The 18803-nt window shown below is 35.6% G+C and overlaps 2 protein-coding genes across 7 annotated transcripts; both read right to left on the bottom strand.

Annotated features, from left to right (window-relative positions):
* Positions 1-1971: 1971 nt before the first annotated feature.
* LOC145636326 (transcription factor MYB102-like) lies at positions 1972-3422 on the bottom strand. The gene is made up of 3 exons (XM_081687855.1): positions 3290-3422; positions 2906-3035; positions 1972-2794 (listed from the first exon to the last, which is right to left on the bottom strand). The coding sequence occupies exons 1-3, from the start codon at positions 3420-3422 to the stop codon at positions 2185-2187; spliced, it is 873 nt and encodes a 290-aa protein (XP_081543981.1). The 3' UTR covers positions 1972-2184.
* Positions 3423-4804: 1382 nt separating this feature from the next.
* On the bottom strand, positions 4805-14331 carry LOC145636324 (putative 3'(2'),5'-bisphosphate nucleotidase, mitochondrial). Of its 6 annotated transcripts, none has more exons than XM_081687852.1 (12): positions 14164-14331; positions 13923-14019; positions 13624-13726; positions 12887-13098; positions 12321-12380; positions 10304-10692; positions 9497-9575; positions 9333-9383; positions 9008-9185; positions 8380-8483; positions 6509-6902; positions 4805-5253 (listed from the first exon to the last, which is right to left on the bottom strand). In XM_081687852.1, the coding sequence occupies exons 1-9, from the start codon at positions 14268-14270 to the stop codon at positions 9033-9035; spliced, it is 1251 nt and encodes a 416-aa protein (XP_081543978.1). In that variant the 5' UTR covers positions 14271-14331; the 3' UTR covers positions 4805-5253; positions 6509-6902; positions 8380-8483; positions 9008-9032. The 6 variants fall into 6 exon arrangements, with proteins under 6 accessions (XP_081543978.1, XP_081543979.1, XP_081543975.1 ...); XM_081687853.1 differs by having other exon boundaries at positions 6509-6897; XM_081687849.1 differs by having other exon boundaries at positions 8380-8467.
* Positions 14332-18803: the final 4472 nt, after the last annotated feature.

Genomic DNA, 18803 nt, shown 5'->3' with positions numbered 1-18803 from the left:
AATTTTAGTGTATAGTTTTCAAATATCAACTTTTTAAATATATATAATTTATATATTATATTGATAATTAAAAAAAATATTAGATGCATTGGTAGACGTCGTGATGACGGCTACAACAGAGCACTTAAGAAAATAGAGGGAGTAACCTACTTCGTACTTCATAGATGATAAGTAAAAAATTACTCCATATAATGCACATATAGTGGCATTGTAATAATAACATATATAACAATTAAAGTTTCATGATAATATTCATGGTCGTCATGAAATCAACTTCCTCCTAAACTTGTACTTTTCTCCTAGTGATAATCCATTTTCACTCAATCTTACTAACTCTAAAGGACTAATTGATATATTAATAACAAAAAAACATATGTTTTGAGTGGACAATGCATGACATTACAATGAAATTTGACTTCCTTACAAATGTACGGACCACATACTCTGCATTTCTTTTTTTTTTTGTTTTCATATCTCTAATCCAATTTTCCTTTACAACCCAAACTTTTAAAAAGAAGGGCCGCTATTTTACTAACTTTTCCATTTAATTGATAATAGTCAATAATTAGGAAGATTTAAAAAATAGAATGAAGGAATTATACGATGAATACCACTAGTCAATTTACGAGTACTATTATTCAATATTTTTCATATGAGAATGTACATTAACATAATTTCGACTCTTTGTTTCTAAAACTTCTTTAGCATATACATACAGTGCACACAGATTAAGATAATTAGAGAGAAAATTGTTAAAATGAATTAATGAATGTACGAAAATGTGTATTAGGAGAAGGGGTATACCAACAAAAGAGAAATTTTGTGAAGAACTACCCTAAAAATAGGCTATTTTGTTAACAACTACCCATTTTTTTAATTTTTTTTTTTATTTTTTAAATTTGTGAACAACTGTCCTATGATGAAAAATGTTTGTTTAGCACTATCCATTAACGGATTCCGTCTAATTGTGTCGTTTGTTGAGCCAACTCTTACAATTTCTCCCCCAATTAACTCCCTTCCCGAGATGTATCCATGTTGGGGCTCATTTAGCTAATACAATAATACCTATAGCCTTTGGGCTTTGACGCAATTCAATGGTTGCTAAATAATTTCACTATTAATCAATTAGTAACACAGCAAAATCGAACTGTTGAAATTATTGCATGATAATGTGAGGCTTAGGTAATTAGGTTACAGTCTACTTTCATGAGAAGTCAGAAGTACACAATAAATTGACTTGTAACTAAGCATCGTGCAATTTTCAAGCAACAAGTAGATATAACAGGCTCAGCTAAACGCCTAAATTTGATATAATATATAATTGTTATCTTTATTGAATCTATAATACCGTATACAACAATAATGTCAATAATGATATAATAATTTTATATGAAGTTATGAACAGAGTTTCCATTTTCTATTTTTCCTTTTTATATAATTATATGAAGTATATTGTGTGGTAATTGGTGGCCTCTAAGATATACAAGTATAATGAGTAGTAATTGTGTTTAGAAAGGGGTAGTGCGTAGATCATGGTTTCATTATAATACGTTGCAAGACTACTACAAGTACGAGTATAATTTTTTAGGTGCTCTATAATTTACTTTAACTATTTAAGGATAAGATTGCGTACATCTGAACCTTTTATATTCTTATCTAAAAAAACCGGATTCATTATACAATGTGTGGGACTTTGATACTAGTAGAAATTATCTACAAGTAAATTCTAAAGCATTAAGAATCGGTATTTAAATAATAAAATAAAAAATGTCAACCTTCCTCTTGGGAAGGAGGTAATTGAGTGAAACTATGTTTTTATTTTAATTGGTTGTTACACGTTGGAACAATTGATCCACTACAGTATACCATCTTCAAATCATACAAACTGAAATTAACAAAGCATGAATTATATTTATATAATTTCATATCCAAATGTAACGCTTGTAAACTTGTTCAGCTGTCAACATTGAACTATGCTGCTATACATAGATTTTTTTTTTTTTTAAAATGTCTAATTTGATCAGACTCTTGACCTCACCCGATTTGTCGAGTTAGACAGATTTTTTTTGGTCCAAAATATAACCTGGTCTGATATTCGGTTTTTTTTTTTTTTTTCCGACCGCTGCCGGGCAGTAAAAAAAAAAAAAAAAAAAAAAAGTTACTACTTGTACAATATAACATTAATTAAAGAACCGGACTTTCAAGCAACTTCTCTACATTACTGATGTAGCTATCTATCTCATCTTCAGTACTCTTGCTACTGTTAAGATAAGTTGGACTTGAATCAATAGGATGAAGAACACTTGAACAAAACGGCGACAACGCCGTGGAGAAGCTGCTACCGTTGCTAAAACTCTGGTAACTGTTGTTCGATACAAAACCCGAGTTATCCGTTGAGGAAGAGCCTAACAATTCATTAAAAGATGGAATGGGATCAACTTGATTAACAGTATGTGCACTTGGAACTTGATTATCTGGGATATTATTTAGCATATTACTGAGAATTGTGTTTTGGGAATTGTTGAAGTTTAAGAATCCATTTTGTGAAGTGGCGAATCTCAGAAGTTCAGGGTTTAGGAGGTTCTGCAGATTAAGTAAGACAGCAGGCAAGTTCATCAGGGGTGAGTTCTGATGACTGCAGAGCATAGAAGGAAGGTCAAAGTAATCGAGGCGAGGGCTGTGAGTTACAGGGTCGATTCCCATACGAAGTAGCTTCTTTCGAATGTGGGTGTTCCAATAGTTTTTAATCTCGTTGTCTGTTCGTCCTGGTAGTCTAGCAGCAATTGCAGACCATCTGTAAGAAAATTTTACATCAGTCAATTATACATGTATTATGATTACGACTTTGTATAAAAATAAATGAAAGCTTAATGTAGTAAACAGAGATTAGAAGAAGATTAATTACTTGTTTCCCAAAATACTATGGAGTTGAATTATAGTCTCTTCTTCTTCAAATGAAAATCTTCCTCTTTTGATGTCTGGCCTGAGATAGTTGGCCCACCGTAACCGGCAGCTCTTACCACACCTTTCAAGACCTGTATACAAAAAATTCAAAATGAGTACTGCATCATGGATATACTAGGAGATCGAATCACATGCATGCATTCAACAAATCATCTAAAAATTCATTTTTAGTACTGGTGATCTATGTTACTCGGACTTGAGTCTGACATAGATCACCAGTCTGAAACAGCGTGTCAAGCATCCAATACAGGTACTTGAGGTGAAATGAAGAGTCTAACTAGTGACTAACATAATCGATGACAAATAAGCCAGATTAAAAACTAACCTGCTTTCATTGGAAGAGATCTCCAGTTACCAGGGCCATACTTTTGGATATAATCAATAAGCTTTTGATCTTCCTCAGATGTCCATGGACCTTTCTTCAATCCCTCTTTATCACAGCAAGGTTTTCTTCCCATTTTTTATTTTCTGGGTTTAAATTTTATGGAAAGAACTAATTAATCAGTTTTTTTTTTTTTTAATTAGATGAAAAGGGTAGATTTCCTTAAGGTTGGAGTTTCTGCATGGGAAACATTGACTAAAGGGTGGTCATCTATAAATAGGCCACCAAAAGAAAGGATATAAGACAGTCAAATATTTCAGAATAAATAAATAATTGCTTATCATCTACTATTACCAATAAGTAAGCAACGTGTCCCATCCATTTGGAGAAATTAGAATTATTAATTTTTTTTATAGAGCAAATTAATATTTAATCACCAAATAAGATGACAATAATAGTATCAACATTTCTAGAACTGCAAATGAGGTTGGAGTCAAACCAAGCATTGTAGTATTCATAAATAATACAAATATTGTTTATGAGACAATTATATCGTACATCCAAGTGCACATAGAGGGTGTTTATGGGCAGGTGTGTACCCCTAACGGCCCGAAGCCCTGAGTGTATCAACCATCAATGTGGTCATATTACTCATATGCAGTTGTACACGTCGTCCTGTATGTATGCATGAACAGATTTATGGTTAAAAAAAAAAAAAAAAAAAAAAAAAAAAAACAAAAAAAAAAAAAACAAAAAAAAAAAAAACGGAGCAATAATTATAGAGAAGTCTTAACTGTAAGTGTTCCTTGATGCATAGAAATTCAAGTTTCTTTATGAGTAAATTTTATTGCAAAGAAATTTTAAGAAAAATTATGCATGGAAGATAATAATGTGAAGAATTCCATGTTTAGTTGATCACTAATGAACAAATTTTTACCGATGAAATAGAACCTTTTGGTGAGCTGCTCACAATCATATTGATTCCTTATGTAGCTGTAAGGCCAGAAACCTTTAATCAACAGTTGAGATCCTATAATTCATACGAAGTATATACCAGCCTGTCTTATTAAACACTATAAATTTAAAGATAAAAATTTATTTCAATTGAAAGAATAGAAAAGTTAGAAATTTACTAAAATAACCGATTGTATAAACAAAATTAATGAAATATGGAGTAATGCGGGAAAAAAATAGACCAAGTTGAAATGGATTCAGATTAAACCAGACTATAGTAGATCAAATAAAAATAATAATAATATTTCCTCAAATAATACTCCGTAATAATAATAATATTAATATAACATTAAAAAAAAAACCGATTATTATAAATATTATTATTATTATTAGTGGGAAAGTAAACGTAAATTTGAGAGTCAGTGCACTGGTTTACAATATCCCCAGTGAAGTTTACACCCATGTAAAGTGGTATTGTCAGAAGCTAACCTGTCGTCTCATGGTGCATGACTGCTTATAATAACCAAAGTAGCTGAAAAAAATGGCCATAAGAAATTCCTGAAGCAAGTCTTGGGAAATAGCAAGGTCATTCCAAACAGAAAATCAGGAACAAATTTCATACAACATTTGCATGTCCAGTTTATAGTTTTATACTTGTATATATTACAATCATATATAAATATAGTATCCTTCAAAAGAACTAGAGTGTTAAATAATTGTTAGCTACATCTGTAACTCATCTTTGAAATGCTTTAAAATTAAATCTGTAATTCTTCAACAGCTTTGTATTTGAATAACAGCTTTGTATTTGAATTGCAAAAATTTTGACATTGGAGATGATTGTCTATACCGTATGCATCAAATTCAGGACGAAGATTTCAATGGACAATGAGTAACACGAGACGATGTTGATTGTCTATACCGTATGCATCAAATTCAGGACGAAGATTTCAATGGACAATGAGTAACACGAGACGATGTGCTTGGCTGGCTGGTGATCTTGACACGGCAATCTGCAGAAACAGTTCACGATTATGTACAGAATGCCAAAAAAAACCATTCAGGCCTTTGGGGGATGGGTGTTGCATTTATTTCTGTCCTTGATAGAACAATCGATTAACAATCGATTAATATACTAAACTTAAAATGCACCAACACGCACAAAAAAAAGCCAAGCAATTTGTTGACAACATACTTTCAGGTCCATGAATGGGTTTCGGAAACCAGTTTAATAGAGCAGTTACCCAGTGTTAGAATTTAACATGCAATGAGAGACTCTTCTATGCTTAAGCCAACACAATACATCATTTCTGTGCTTATATGCCCGGTTTACACGAAACTCATATTGAACAGAAAGGCCAAACTTTAAGCACAAAGTCCAGGTACCCAGAATTTTGACATTGTTTTAGCGTTGTCCCAAATGAGAATATTAAATATGACCACAGTATGGTACAAATTAAGCAGGGTAAAGACCAGCAGTGTTTAATAGATCATCCTTTGAAGAGAACTAATTGCCTTATTTTGATTCCTAGAGAACTAGACAAGTATACAAACTACATAACAGAATCTCAAACTAAGTTGCTTTTTCACTCAGGAACCACTTCTCGGTTGCTGAAGTAAACTATTCAACGATGAAAATAAACTAACATTTAATTACAGTTATAATGTTATATGCATGAAACTTCCACGTTTAACCAAAAAAGATTTTATGATGAAATAGTTAGATTATCAGCATAGCGCATAATACACATAAAGTAGTCAACCCATGTAAGCCTATCTAAAGCAGGCACATAATATAAAATGACGTTTACTTCCCTTCAACCAACATGGTAGTCATTTGTCAAACTAACATGTATTTAACCATATTTTTGAGGTCATGAGCAACTCCAAGGCCACAACAAGAAATTCAAAGCCGTATTTGTACACATTTTGAACTAATTTAATATTTTAGATGCTAACACATATTCGTAAACAATCGCTGAAATCTTTGACAGCACAAAAGCACTTGCACTTTTGTTTTTACTACACGACTATATGAAAACAGTAGCAAGCTACAATCTGGGAGTCTTGTAGGTCAAAAGGAAGGATGATTAAAATAAAAAAAAAATTTAAAAAAAAGAAGAGCTATGTTAAACTCAAATATAGTTCATCACGTTTCATCAGCAAAACATCTCCCGATAAAAAAGAACAAAGCAATATGAACACTATCATTAATGAACTTATATCATCAGAAAAACACGGAATAAGTAAAGCTAGCACATTATTTACCTTCATTTCTTTTGCTCGCAGTTTGTTTAGTACAAGGTTATTTATTACAGGAATGATAATGAGTTCAAAATCTTCCACGAATTGCTCCATTAGAATGTCCAGGGTAATATATCTTCACTATGAAGATGCATATTCTTCATTATTTTTTATTTACCACTTTTTACCAACTGTTAACATGGGTATGAGTGGAATGAAACAATGAAAACCAATGACAAAATAAAATAATAGCAGAGAGGCATGACCATAGATATTCACACGGAACATTCGATTTAGCACACAAACTCGTTACCATTCCCTTATATAACCTTGTACCAAACAAAGTATAAATGCCAATTGAATCCCAAGTCCCATTCAAGGCCTTAACTTCCTTTAATCCAGAATGAAGTATCCTGAACTGATCATATAACCAATACAAAATCTTCCATCAGTCAGAGAAATCATTAGCAACTGCTTTGAGCCACAACAGAAACAAAAATTTAAAGATCTCTGATGGCCATATGTACCAAAAGTCCAAAATACTCTTTCCCCTCTTCCAGTAAAACCCTTGTAACAATTGGGTTGCAACAAATAAATAAGTGAAATTTTAAAAATCAAGAATGAATCACACTTACATAATTAGATTACCACATTGCTCAAATTGATAATCATAATTTTTTTTTCTTAAAAAGGCATCCATCATAAGATTGCCTTGATGCCATAACTAATAAGTTTCTCCTCTATACCTTGTCGAGGTCTCATAGGAAATTATTAGATTACTAATCAAAGACCCTCTGACCCCCCCCCCCCCCCCCCCCCCCCACCAAAAGCCCAAAATTTCACTCCAGATTAAGCCACCTATCAAGCAACTTCAAACAAAGTATATACTGAAGTCTGAACCACCTAGTACGTAATGTGGCTGTGATGAGAATTCAACTAGCATATTGCCTGTAGGAACCTGCATTCCCAACAGTTGACAGGTCTAACCCGATAACAAAACATTACAAAGTTAAGAAAGCTTATATTTTTTAAGCCTAAAACAATATGAGATCTATCTGATTCTGTAGGGTCATAGTCCGTCATTCTTAGACTATTAAAATGATTCTTCTTTCCATTTCCTATTTGCCAAACATTAATCTGGAAGCTTGTAGGTGTCCTCAGGGAACATTTATTTTTTATAATTCTTCATCGCATGGCTCTAATTTAAACTTAAAAAATTCCAAAATGGTTGACAGGGAAGGGTGGGATGATTATCCAAAGAACCAATAACTTATAAGAAAAAGAGATAGCATGAATAAAAATTTATCTACTTAGTGATTTGTCTTTGGTCTAATCAAAGGCTCAAAAGTTAAAAACTACTTTTGTTTCTCTTGATAAAATATAAACAAACTTAACAACTCTTCCCAATCTTAACCAGTTTGTCTTATCTCATTTCATTCTGATTATAACATTAATTTATTATTGGAAGAAGCACAAAGTTTCACGGAAGTATGCTCAGCTCTCTCCCCTAAGAGCAAAAAAGGTAACCATAAATAGGACAAAGGCAAAAAGATGAACACATGAGATACGCTTAATAATTTATGGACGGAAGCTATGCTCACCATACCACTCCTGACCCCCCCCCCCCTAAAGCAAAAACTGTATTCAGAAATAAGACAAAAACAAAAAGATAAATACATGAGATGAATTTCATATTATACGGAGTCTACTAACTAATGTAAGCATATCCCTTCATATCTAAGATATACAATCATAAACTTAAACACGTGTCTCACTGTTTGTGATCATGAAATCATGGATCACCAGTAAATTTCATTAACTTAAGTAAATTAATCCACGTGGCTGAAGTTTATCTTATTTACATGCATTGTTTAATGAAAGTTTACACCTGATACCTGATTTGGTAGTAGTGTCTGCATCTTAGGGTTTCTAGTCCATGGTTACTCCAATAGGCTTCCAGTTTGCGTAAGTTGAAGAAATAGCCTGTACAAATAACACACTTCATACAAATAATTTAAAAAAAAAATTAAATTAAAAAATAAAAATAAAAAAAGCCCAAAACATTAGCAGTTTCTGTTAAATTTCTGTAACAAACTTGGACAATCAAGTGGAGAAAAGACTACAATTTGGGCGCGAGATTATACCTTAAGATTTCTAACCACAAAAAGTGGAAAAGGAAAGGATAAGGGTATTCTTATAATTAAACAGCGTACACAGCTACACATAGCTGAGCTACTTTAGGCACGAGATTATAGCTGTGTGATTGGTGTGCAGGCTCTTAAGAACCTTTAGCAATTCATATACATTGATTAGTACTAATCAGAGTCATCGGAATTCAGATATTAGCATAACAAGTACTTCATAAACTTTGTATAATATAATAACCCTATTAAGCTCTATTACACACGGAAATAACTGAATGTAGATAATTTAATCAGCTCATAAACAAGTAGGATGTTGAACAAAGACCATGATAGTATGAAATGGTAGTAAAAAAGAAAGCTACTAGTCACTTGTGATTACCTGCATGCAGACATGTAATAGATCTTTAAGATACAACTGATGACTTCAGAGATATTAAATCCAAAATTTGACCATGCAAGGTTCCATTTGTCACCAGCACACCACCTGAAGGAGATATAATTCTACGTGCCATTACATCAGCAGCTAGATCAATTTTGCTCCCCTTCCAATCAGTGACCTGATTAAAATGAGATTATATTTCATAGAGTTAATCTGATAAAGTTGCAGATAAAAGTTCTACAGTAAGATATGTTGTATCCTCTCGAAAAAGAAAATAATACTAAATATGTTGCATCTGTTTGAAGTACAAAGAGTGTGACGCAACCTTTCCACCAGCTTCATGCACACAAATCATGCCAACAGCATGGTCCCAAGCCTACATTTTCATAAAATTAAATTGTCAATCACTAGAAAGAAGTTGAATTTCCAATAGAACTCGAGATCTTTACTGGAATAATATCGTAAGTGAAGAACAAAAATGGTAAGCACCTTCATAATTCTTTGAGCCCTAGCTTGAACAATGAATACAGATGCTCTACCTGAGGCAACCATCAAGTACTTGCATAAACTGCCCAAGAGGAGAAAAAATCGTTTATATTATGGACCAACTGAGAAAAAACCGTTCAATATACATAGTATACAGCAGTGAACTGCCAGAACTCCAAATGAAGAAATGTCTTTTAGAAAGAATAGCATGAGGAAAATGTGCTCCAAAGACTTGAAAATAAAACAAGGATGAAAAACATAATTTTTGTAATGTTAAAAGGATACTGAAAAAACACTGATGTAGAAACATGCAGCTAACATCTACATTACACCCCTAAAAATCCCCAAAACAACAAGCTTCTTAGAAGGTATTTGTATGATGACTTTACACCATTACATATCCTTTTGGTGTAAATATTAAGGGGGATACATAGAGTGAGTATCACTCTGTGAATCATAAAATTGTAACAAGCACTTCAAACTAGAGTGTGGATAGCTTACTTGGTTTCCTAATCAAAAGACCAGGGATAAGAAGTTCAAAATCATAAACCTCATGGCGGGAAAGTGTTTATTTAATATGGTACAATCTCACCCCCCCCCCCCCCCCCCTTCACCACATGACAAACAAAATCCTCCCTCGCCAGTTTTTGGATGGGGGATATAGGAGCTTCTTTTCATCTTATCCAACTAAAAAATCCCAACGAACAACACAAAGAAATAAGCATGAAGACTAAAAATTATTATGAATTTTATGATGGCCTAATATCCAACTGTTGCATTCAATTCAGGTACAGAAGAATTTTTGTATACCTTCCACAACATGTTGGAAGAAGCAGGATTTGTTTATTCCCTTCATTAGTACGGCTAGTTGTTGCACTAAGAGAATTTGAAAAGGGAATCGAATCCCACGTTTGACTCTCAGGAATACAGAAACGTCCTTCGTGAACTAAAGAAGATCCATCAACAAAACATCTTTCCCAAAAGCCATCCATATTCATTAGACCACCCAGCAAGTCAGTCAATCTAACCGACCATGTTCCACAACCCACATGAGCTGCCATAATGATTCCAATTGCAGATTCATTCTTTTGGCGTTCTTGGACATCCATAGGAGAATTGTTTACTGAGTTCACTTTCCAATTTGGGCAACCCATAACCCCCAATACCATCTCCCCTTCAACTACAAGTGCCAGTCCAACCTGAAAATGACATCATCACAGCAATATAAATAAATAATGAACAACAAACAAATAACAGGAGGTTTAAAGTTACTAATTAAGTTGATTAATGATATTGTGTCTTAGGGCGAAGGGTGAGCAGCTGAGCACTAAATTTTTGGACCTCCTAGAGCCAAGCCAAAGGTGGAATCTGCATCATCATAGTTGATGCTGTAGTGACTGATATAGTTAAATCCAGATGTGTTCTATAGCTCTTTTACAATCTCCTCGCACAAATGCAAAATGTATACAACAGGGTCTAAATCGCACTTGTAATCATTGTAGCTGTCCTGCATCATAGAACTGGGCTTCACTACGGTGTCACATAAAGGGTTACAGTTGATGTTGCATGATTTTTATGACAGTTGTATTGTCTGTATTTTCACATAATCACTGTACCTTAACAAGTTGCACTTTTTAAAAGTCTTTTACTAGTGATGATACAACTGTACAGCTGCGTACATATTGACCTTTTCAAACTCATTTTAACAAGACTGAGACTAGAAGGTCAAAATGTTGGCTGTTCTTTTGAATAATAAAGAATTCTATTGAAAGGACCCCAAGAAGATGTCAACCCCATAAACATTATCATGACCCCAAAACAATTAAAACCTGCAGAAAAAATCTCAAGCCTTCAATCTAAAGAATCATTCTTTAGTTCATTTAAAAAATTAAAGAATGATAATGCTCAAAGCGAGTGGCTCCAATCAAACTACATGAGAACCTCAAATAATAAAACTTTAACAGTTAAACACCTGGCACAGCATCTAAATGTCTCACTACCATTTAGTTGCATAGTCAATAGCACTATTTTGTAGATTCATGCATTTAAGGCTAGTATTGGCTTATTGGGTCATCAGTGATTAATGCTTAACAGAACTATTTGGTTGATTATGTCTTTTTGGGACTTTTAGGAGTTTTGGACCGCCTACAAAGTCTAGATGCCATCAAAAGTTGGATTATGATTAGTTATGGAGATTTCTGATTAAAAAAAAAAAAAAAAAAAAGGTAGTAAGTAGAATGAATTGTTAGGGAGTTTGAATGCTATACTTGATGTGATGACGTCCTCATATTGCATAATCCCAAGAAAATAGGTATGATTACACATTCACATATTAAGGATGCTAGAAATACTCCATAGAGACAAATTTGTGATTTAAAAGAAGCATTTTGATGAATGGGGGCAGGCAATTATCATGACATTAAATCTTATTAGTAAAAGACATAACTCTAGATGTTCCTATACCTGATTTCTTCAAACATTCTTAGTTAACTGAAAATTTGCATAGAGTGAAGTTAGATTAGTTCTGTTTTAGTCTACACTTGTAATCTATTCCTGCTTTGCCAGTAAGATTAGGGGTAAAATGATAGTTTTACTATTTCATATGTCTGCACCCTTTAGTCCTTTACTTGCCTGTAGTATCCTACAATAGCACGTTGCACTAATAGCTGGTTCATCCACAAGAGCCAGCCTCCATTTCTACAACCCATTCACTTTTTTGGCAGACAGGAAAATAACACTAAATCATCATAATATATTTCCTAAACAGAACTGCAGCAGCAATGTCCACTAATCAGAATAAGAAAAGTAGCTAAAGAAGAGGGCCTACCACATACAATGCCCCACCACCTTTGAGAAACCCTCGTGTCCCATCTATTGGATCCAGCACCTGCAGCGTAAATGCATATTCAATGTATGTAAGAAGTGAGTTTCAACTAAATCAGATAAACTTTGCACATGTTATTAATGGAGGACATGATGTGACGAGTATGAAGACACATAGAGAGTGGAACAAAAGGACCTTAGAAAATATCCTCTAATCACCCCAAAAATAACATTACCCCCTTGAAAACCAACCCTTGTGGTGATTTCGGGGGTGTTTTGTAAGACTCTGCTGTAATGATGACTGGAACCACAAATAGGAGGCAATAACAAAGAACCTTGGGTTCAGGATAAATTACCAGGAGGCAGGGATGCAAGAACTCTAAGAAACTAAAATACTTATTAAAAACAGATAATGTATGGATATGTTGAAGTAATTTAGCTTCGACGATGAGGGCGATACATAGGCATGACAATTTGGTCACAAAAGAAATAGTGAACAGAACATAAAAAGCTCATACTGCAAAATTAAGTCTAAATTCATCAAATGAGTAAAGTTATCTAAAAAATTACCCAGTACGTAGCCGGCTTGGGCTCAAAAGCAACAGCATCACTCCCTCCTCTGTCAATTGCTTCCAACACTTCCTCATCTGTTAATTGTTCATGTGCGATGCTTGTGTTATCTTTGACAACATTAACCACAGCATCAGCAAGATTATTAGAACGTAAAAAAGCAGAATCCTCTTCAGCCACCAGTGGAATCGACGGAAACTGGTTTTTCAGCTCTGTCCAAAAAAAAGACAAAAGGTTGATAATGAGACAACATATAATATAAAACAAATTTATTTAGGCTCCAAGATTATAACCGTGGCCAGTTAGATCTTCATGATTAAAAGTTAAAACCTTTTAGGCTCATTTCTGGATTATTCAACTTTTTAGTTTTATTTTTAACACAAAAGCACTACCAGATAGTCATTTCTACAATGTCAACAAGCTTAGTATCAGCCAACAGCACATAACATGATTTTAATACACGGATACACCTCCATCACATATTGATGTTCTTGGTTTCCGTATTTCAAAATGACATTCCTATGGTGAATTCCCAACACTGTTGGCTATATAATTCTCCAATATAACCTCATAAATCAAATTTATTTCCCAGAATAACTGTTTACATTGCTTTAGCCTATTCAATTGTTCCTTCTTACCAAATAAAACTTGATTTTCCCCAAATTACATAAAAAATCAGAAAGAGTATCAAGTTAATATATATAATAATTCAGAAAGATTTCAAAATTTAGTAGTACCTAAACTAATTAAAGCTTGAACACTGAAATCTGCAATGGTGACTGGAGTATTGTCATTCTTCTCCAAAACCCCCTTATTATCAGAGAATAATGATTTTTGCACCTGCAATTCAGTTAATCATACAACTCCGATTAACAGATTCGTATACGAAGCATATTAATGGTCAAAGACGTGCATTGGAGATTGCGAAAAAGCAAACGAAACAACTAATTAAAAACGGAGGTAGTATCAAACTATCAATCAAGCAATGTAATGGTTAAATTCACAGAAAAAAAGAGGAGAGAGAAAGAGGAAGTACGTCAACACAAATGCGACAAGCTCTATTAACCACATTAACAGCAGCTTCAAGCTCTTTGTAATACTTAGCTTTCTGAGGCGAAAATGGCAAGCTTGACCTAGTTTTGCAGCAAAATAATCATAAAAATTAACACAAATGCTAGAAAATTAAACAGCATAAAAACAATTTAAGATCATAAAACCTAAAATCGACTGAAGAAATTGAGTTATTGTGATTTTGGTAAGGAAAAAGTGACGAATACCTGATAGTGAAGAGCTTAGAGGAATGATAATGGCGGAAATTGGAGGACGAAGTAGGGTTAATGGAGTTGAGTCTAGAAAATCGAAGTGAAGAGAGTTGGAGATTCATGGTGAGAGTTGAGGGAAGGTAAGATGAGTGAAGGAGAATTGATGAATGCAGTGATGACAGATGAGTGATTACCAATGTCAAAACAAATAAAATGTAGTTGCCAACGGTTAAGCAAGCTTCAAGTTCTATTTCTTCCGCGCCTTTGGTTCACGACTTGACACGGGTGTAAATTCAGTACTCCGTACTTCGTAAGTTCGTATACGGAGTATCAATGATCAATTTTTTTTTTTTTTTTTGATGCAGAGGTGGGCAAGGCCCTAAACATACAAACAAAATAGATAAAACTACCTAACAAAACGAGGTGAGGTAACCCCGACTAAATCCTCCCAGAGCAAGTTCCTTATTTCGATTGGAGGAACATCGAAATAAGTCACTTTCTCTTCAAGGACAACTCCTAGATTGGCCAGACGATCAGCCACTTTATTTCCCTCTCTAAAACAGTGATTAATGACTACATTACAAAAACGATTTAAAAGGTTACGACAATTGTTCAAGATGTGATAACACTCGCCTCCTTGATTTTTAGCTTCCTTAAGCGCTTCAATGCATGACTGATTATCCATTTGTATAACTAGCTTCTCAATGTCCCTGTCAACAGCTAATTGGAGTCCAATTTCTAGAGCCAAGAGCTCAGCCCTGTAAGAATTGCACACCCCAAATCGAGCTGCAAAACCTTGAACAAATTGACCAGTAGCATCTCGAATTACGCCCCCTCCCCCAGCTTGCCCTGGAGTCCCTTTGGCTGCTTCATCTGTATTGAGAGAGAACCAATTGATTGGGGGTGCAATCCATTTCACAAAAATTTCGTGCTTAGGCTTTCTTCCCAGAATATTTCCACCAATGGGGTCAGCAGTTAATGCTATCCATGTTTCCTCAACTCTAGCCTTGATGAAGGCCCCTGCATCAGTTGGAATAGCGTCCCCTCTGCCAAACGTAATGTTGTTTCTCCACCTCCAGATCCACCAGAGAGAAGTTGCAAAACAGGTTTGCCATTTCTCTGTGAGATTATCGTTATTGCTGTCCATATTGCGAATGAACCATTCATCAAAAGATCCAGTAGAGAAAGTAGTGGATAGAGCATTACTTCCCACACTTTCCCAAATAATTCTAGCCTTTGGGCAGTCTCTTAACATGTGCAGGATCGATTCTTCTGCATTTTCATTGCAAACATGGCAGCGAGGATCATCCGTTAGTTGTCTCTTGAATCGATTTACATTGCAAAGTAATCGATTATGAAGGCTTAACCAGAGAAAGCTTCGGACTCGTTGCTGAACAGGAGCTTGCCATGCCAATTCCCATTTAGGATGCTTGACAAGATTATCTTGCAATTTCATAATCTGCATTGCACTCTTTATTGAGAATTTTCCTTTTGAAGAGCCCTTCCAAAAACGTAAATCCCCTGCTTCAGGATCTTCTATAAGCTTGTGCGCTGCTATCAATTGAAGGCTGGCATTCGGCAGTAGGTGAGCAAATAACTCCCATTTCCAACCCACCTCATTATCCCACATTTCCTGCACGATTAATCCATCTAATTCAGGTGGAATAATAGCAGTAGCATTATCTCTCAAGGGTGCCTCTGAGGCCCAACAATGATCCCAAAACAAGGTGGTTTGACCATTACCCACCGCAACCTTGGACCCTTTTTTCAACCATTCGGCATTCTCAGTAATGCCTCTCCAAACATTCGACATGTTCGAAGTTGGTGTGAACATGTCAATATCACAACGGCCATGACAATACTTGAACCGTAGCACTCTAGCCCATAGAGAATTAGGCTCTGTGAGGACTCTCCAACCAAGCTTGAGTAAAAAAGTCGAGTTCGATTGTCTTGCAGATTTCATGCCAATTCCGCCTTTGTCTCGAGGTAGTTGAAGCGTGTCCCATGAAAGAAGGTGCACACTTCTTTTATCTTCGGTCCCTCCCCATATGAACCTTCTTGTTATCTTGTCAATATCATCACAAATTGACCGAGGAATCTTGGCGGTTTGCATAGAGTAGTTGGCCATGGTGGAAATTGTAGACTTTGCTAGAGTGATCCTACCCGCCAAGGAAAGGTACTTGGTCTTCCACCCCGATAATCTTCGATCAATTTTCTCACATAAGTGAGAAAAAGTTTCTCTGGACACACGATTGGTGAGAGTGGGCATACCTAAGTAAAAACCCAAGTCATCTGTGCTTTCCATCCCAAGCACCAAATTTATGTTGCGTTGTTCAGCTTCAGTCACATTTCAAGAGTAATATACTCTCGACTTAGGTAGACTTACTCGTTGGCCAGAGACTTTACAAAATCTCTCAAGACAGTCCTTCACCACTGCTGCTTGATCAGGAGAAGCTTCCGCAAATAAGATTAAGTCATCGGCAAAAAATAAGTTGGTCAAGGCAGGGCCTCCACGGCTTGCAAATATCGGCCTCCACTTTTCTAAGAACACGGCTTCCTCAATCACTTGATTTAGGCGCTCCATACATAGAACAAACAAATAAGGGGAGAGGGGGTCACCTTGACGAATTCCCCTCGAAGGATAGAACACTTCTGATTTTTCACCATTCCATAGAACTCTCATAGAAGATGATGTTACACATTGCATTATAACCTCAACTAGCAAGAGTGGAAAATTCATATCGAGCAACGTATCTTTAATGAAAGACCATTTTAAGCGGTCATTTGCCTTCTCAAAATCTATTTTGATGGTCATATACCCTTTCCCTCCTTGTTTACGTTTCATTGTATGAAGCACTTCTTGCACTATTACAATGTTGTCGGTGATTTGTCTACCCGGCACAGAACTCGCCTGAGAATTCACAATTATTTTGGGAAGCACGGGTTTAATTCGATTCACTATAGCTTTAGTGATGATCTTGTAGGCTACGTTGCACAGTCCAATGGGTCGAAATTGGGCTGGGGTTGCCGGATTCTCTGTTTTCGGAAGGAGAACAAGAAAAGTTTCATTGATGGTCTCCGGTAATCCCCTGCCTTCGAGAGCTGCAAGAGCCATAGAATATACATTGGGGGCCACTAATTCCCAATTTTTCTGGTAAAACAAGGCTTGAAAACCATCGGGTCCGGGGGCTTTTAGAGAACCCATCGTATTGATAGCAAGGTCGATATCGCTCTTAGTGAAGGGTCTGACTAGTTTGCACCAGTCATCATGAGCAATGGGTGTGCTCACTCCTGTAGGAATATTGTATTCGACCACCCCACCTTCATCTGTAAAAAGTGAAGTAAAATACTTCACAACGAGAGCTTGGACTTCCGCTTTATCATGTATCCACTGGTCTTCACTATTCTTTATTGCCACAACATTGTTTCTCCACCTTCGAACTATCGTGCTTAGATGGGAAAAAGTAGTGTTGCGATCCCCGTTCTTCAACCATTCGACTCTTGATTTTTGGTACCAAAGGAGTTCCTCTAGGTTAAGCACCGTGTCAAGCTCCCTTCTAAGTTTCGATTCCAACTTGATCAAGCCTGAATTCCTTTCGAATGCCAGCTTTTTTTTAACACCTTCAATTCTCGATAGTAAAGAGCGCTTCTCACGGAAAATATTGTGAAAAACCTCTTTATTCCAATTTTGCAACTCCATTGATAAGGTCTCGAGCAGCGGCATCAATGGGGCTGTTTTATCCCATTTGTCAAGAATAAAATCTCCAAAATTCTCGTGAGTTAGCCAAGCGGCTTGAAATCGAAAAGGTCTATTGATTGAATCCAAGGGAGCAAAGCCGTTCCGTGAGATAAATAAGGGACAATGGTCAGATTGAATTGCAGGAAGGTGTCGAACTTGAGCTTTGTCAAATCGCATACTCCATTCACCCGAACACAGGGCTCGATCAAGTCTAGCACTCCTTCTTGATTCTATTGAATATCCCCTAGCCCACGTATGAGAAGGACCAGAAAATTCAATTTCTATCAAGTTATTTTCGTGCACCCAAGCATTGAATTTGTGACTTCTTCTAGTAGTGTCAGGACAACTAGAATTTCTCTCCCAACTAAAGCGAGTTTCATTGAAGTCACCCGCTAAGATCCAAGGCTTGTTATTCCTAGTAGCAAAATCTGAGAGTGCATCCCATAGCTCCATTCTTTTTGATGGATCGGGGCTTGCATAAATTGCCTAAAAATACCAAGGTTCTTCACCAACCTTGGTAATTTGCATAGTGATATACTGGTTTGCTTGTTCAATTGGATCTACCATAACTAGCTCCGGCTTCCAGTATACCCAAATACCACCACTAAATCCCTGAGCATCGACACGAGTATGACCATTATACCCAAGAATAGTAGCAACACGGTTAGCATGATCACCTCCCATGTGGGTTTCAACCAACGCAAGGACAATTGGTTTATTAATTCGAACAATTTCCTTAAGAACAGAGAGAAATTCTTTATTTCCAGTACCTTGAGCATTCCAAACCATACACGTGATGGGATAAGAATTGGATATCATGTTATGGTTATTATTCATCGGATCAGTTGATTGAGGGAATTTGGCATAAAAAGCTCTTAAGAGATGATTAAAAGCTTGATTAACCTTCCATGGTAAC

The sequence above is a fragment of the Chenopodium album genome, chromosome 6 (genome assembly GCF_948465745.1).
Source record: "Chenopodium album chromosome 6, dcCheAlbu1.1, whole genome shotgun sequence".
Lineage (NCBI taxonomy): Eukaryota > Viridiplantae > Streptophyta > Magnoliopsida > Caryophyllales > Amaranthaceae > Chenopodium > Chenopodium album.
The sequence above is the reverse complement of the archived record's forward strand: the minus strand, read 5'-3'. Positions and strand labels throughout refer to the sequence as shown.

Coding starts and splice junctions, on each gene's coding strand:
- LOC145636326 (XM_081687855.1), bottom strand. CDS start 3,422: ATGGGAAGAAAACCTTGCTGTGATAAAGAGGGATTGAAGAAAGGTCCA. Junction 3,036..3,289: donor ATCTCTTCCAATGAAAGCAG/GTTAGTTTTTAA, acceptor TTTTGTATACAG/GTCTTGAAAGGTGTGGTAAG. Junction 2,795..2,905: donor CATAGTATTTTGGGAAACAA/GTAATTAATCTT, acceptor ATTTTCTTACAG/ATGGTCTGCAATTGCTGCTA.
- LOC145636324 (XM_081687852.1), bottom strand. CDS start 14,270: ATGAATCTCCAACTCTCTTCACTTCGATTTTCTAGACTCAACTCCATT. Junction 14,020..14,163: donor TCTAAGCTCTTCACTATCAG/GTATTCGTCACT, acceptor CTGCAAAACTAG/GTCAAGCTTGCCATTTTCGC. Junction 13,099..13,623: donor TCAAGCTTTAATTAGTTTAG/GTACTACTAAAT, acceptor TTTTTTGGACAG/AGCTGAAAAACCAGTTTCCG.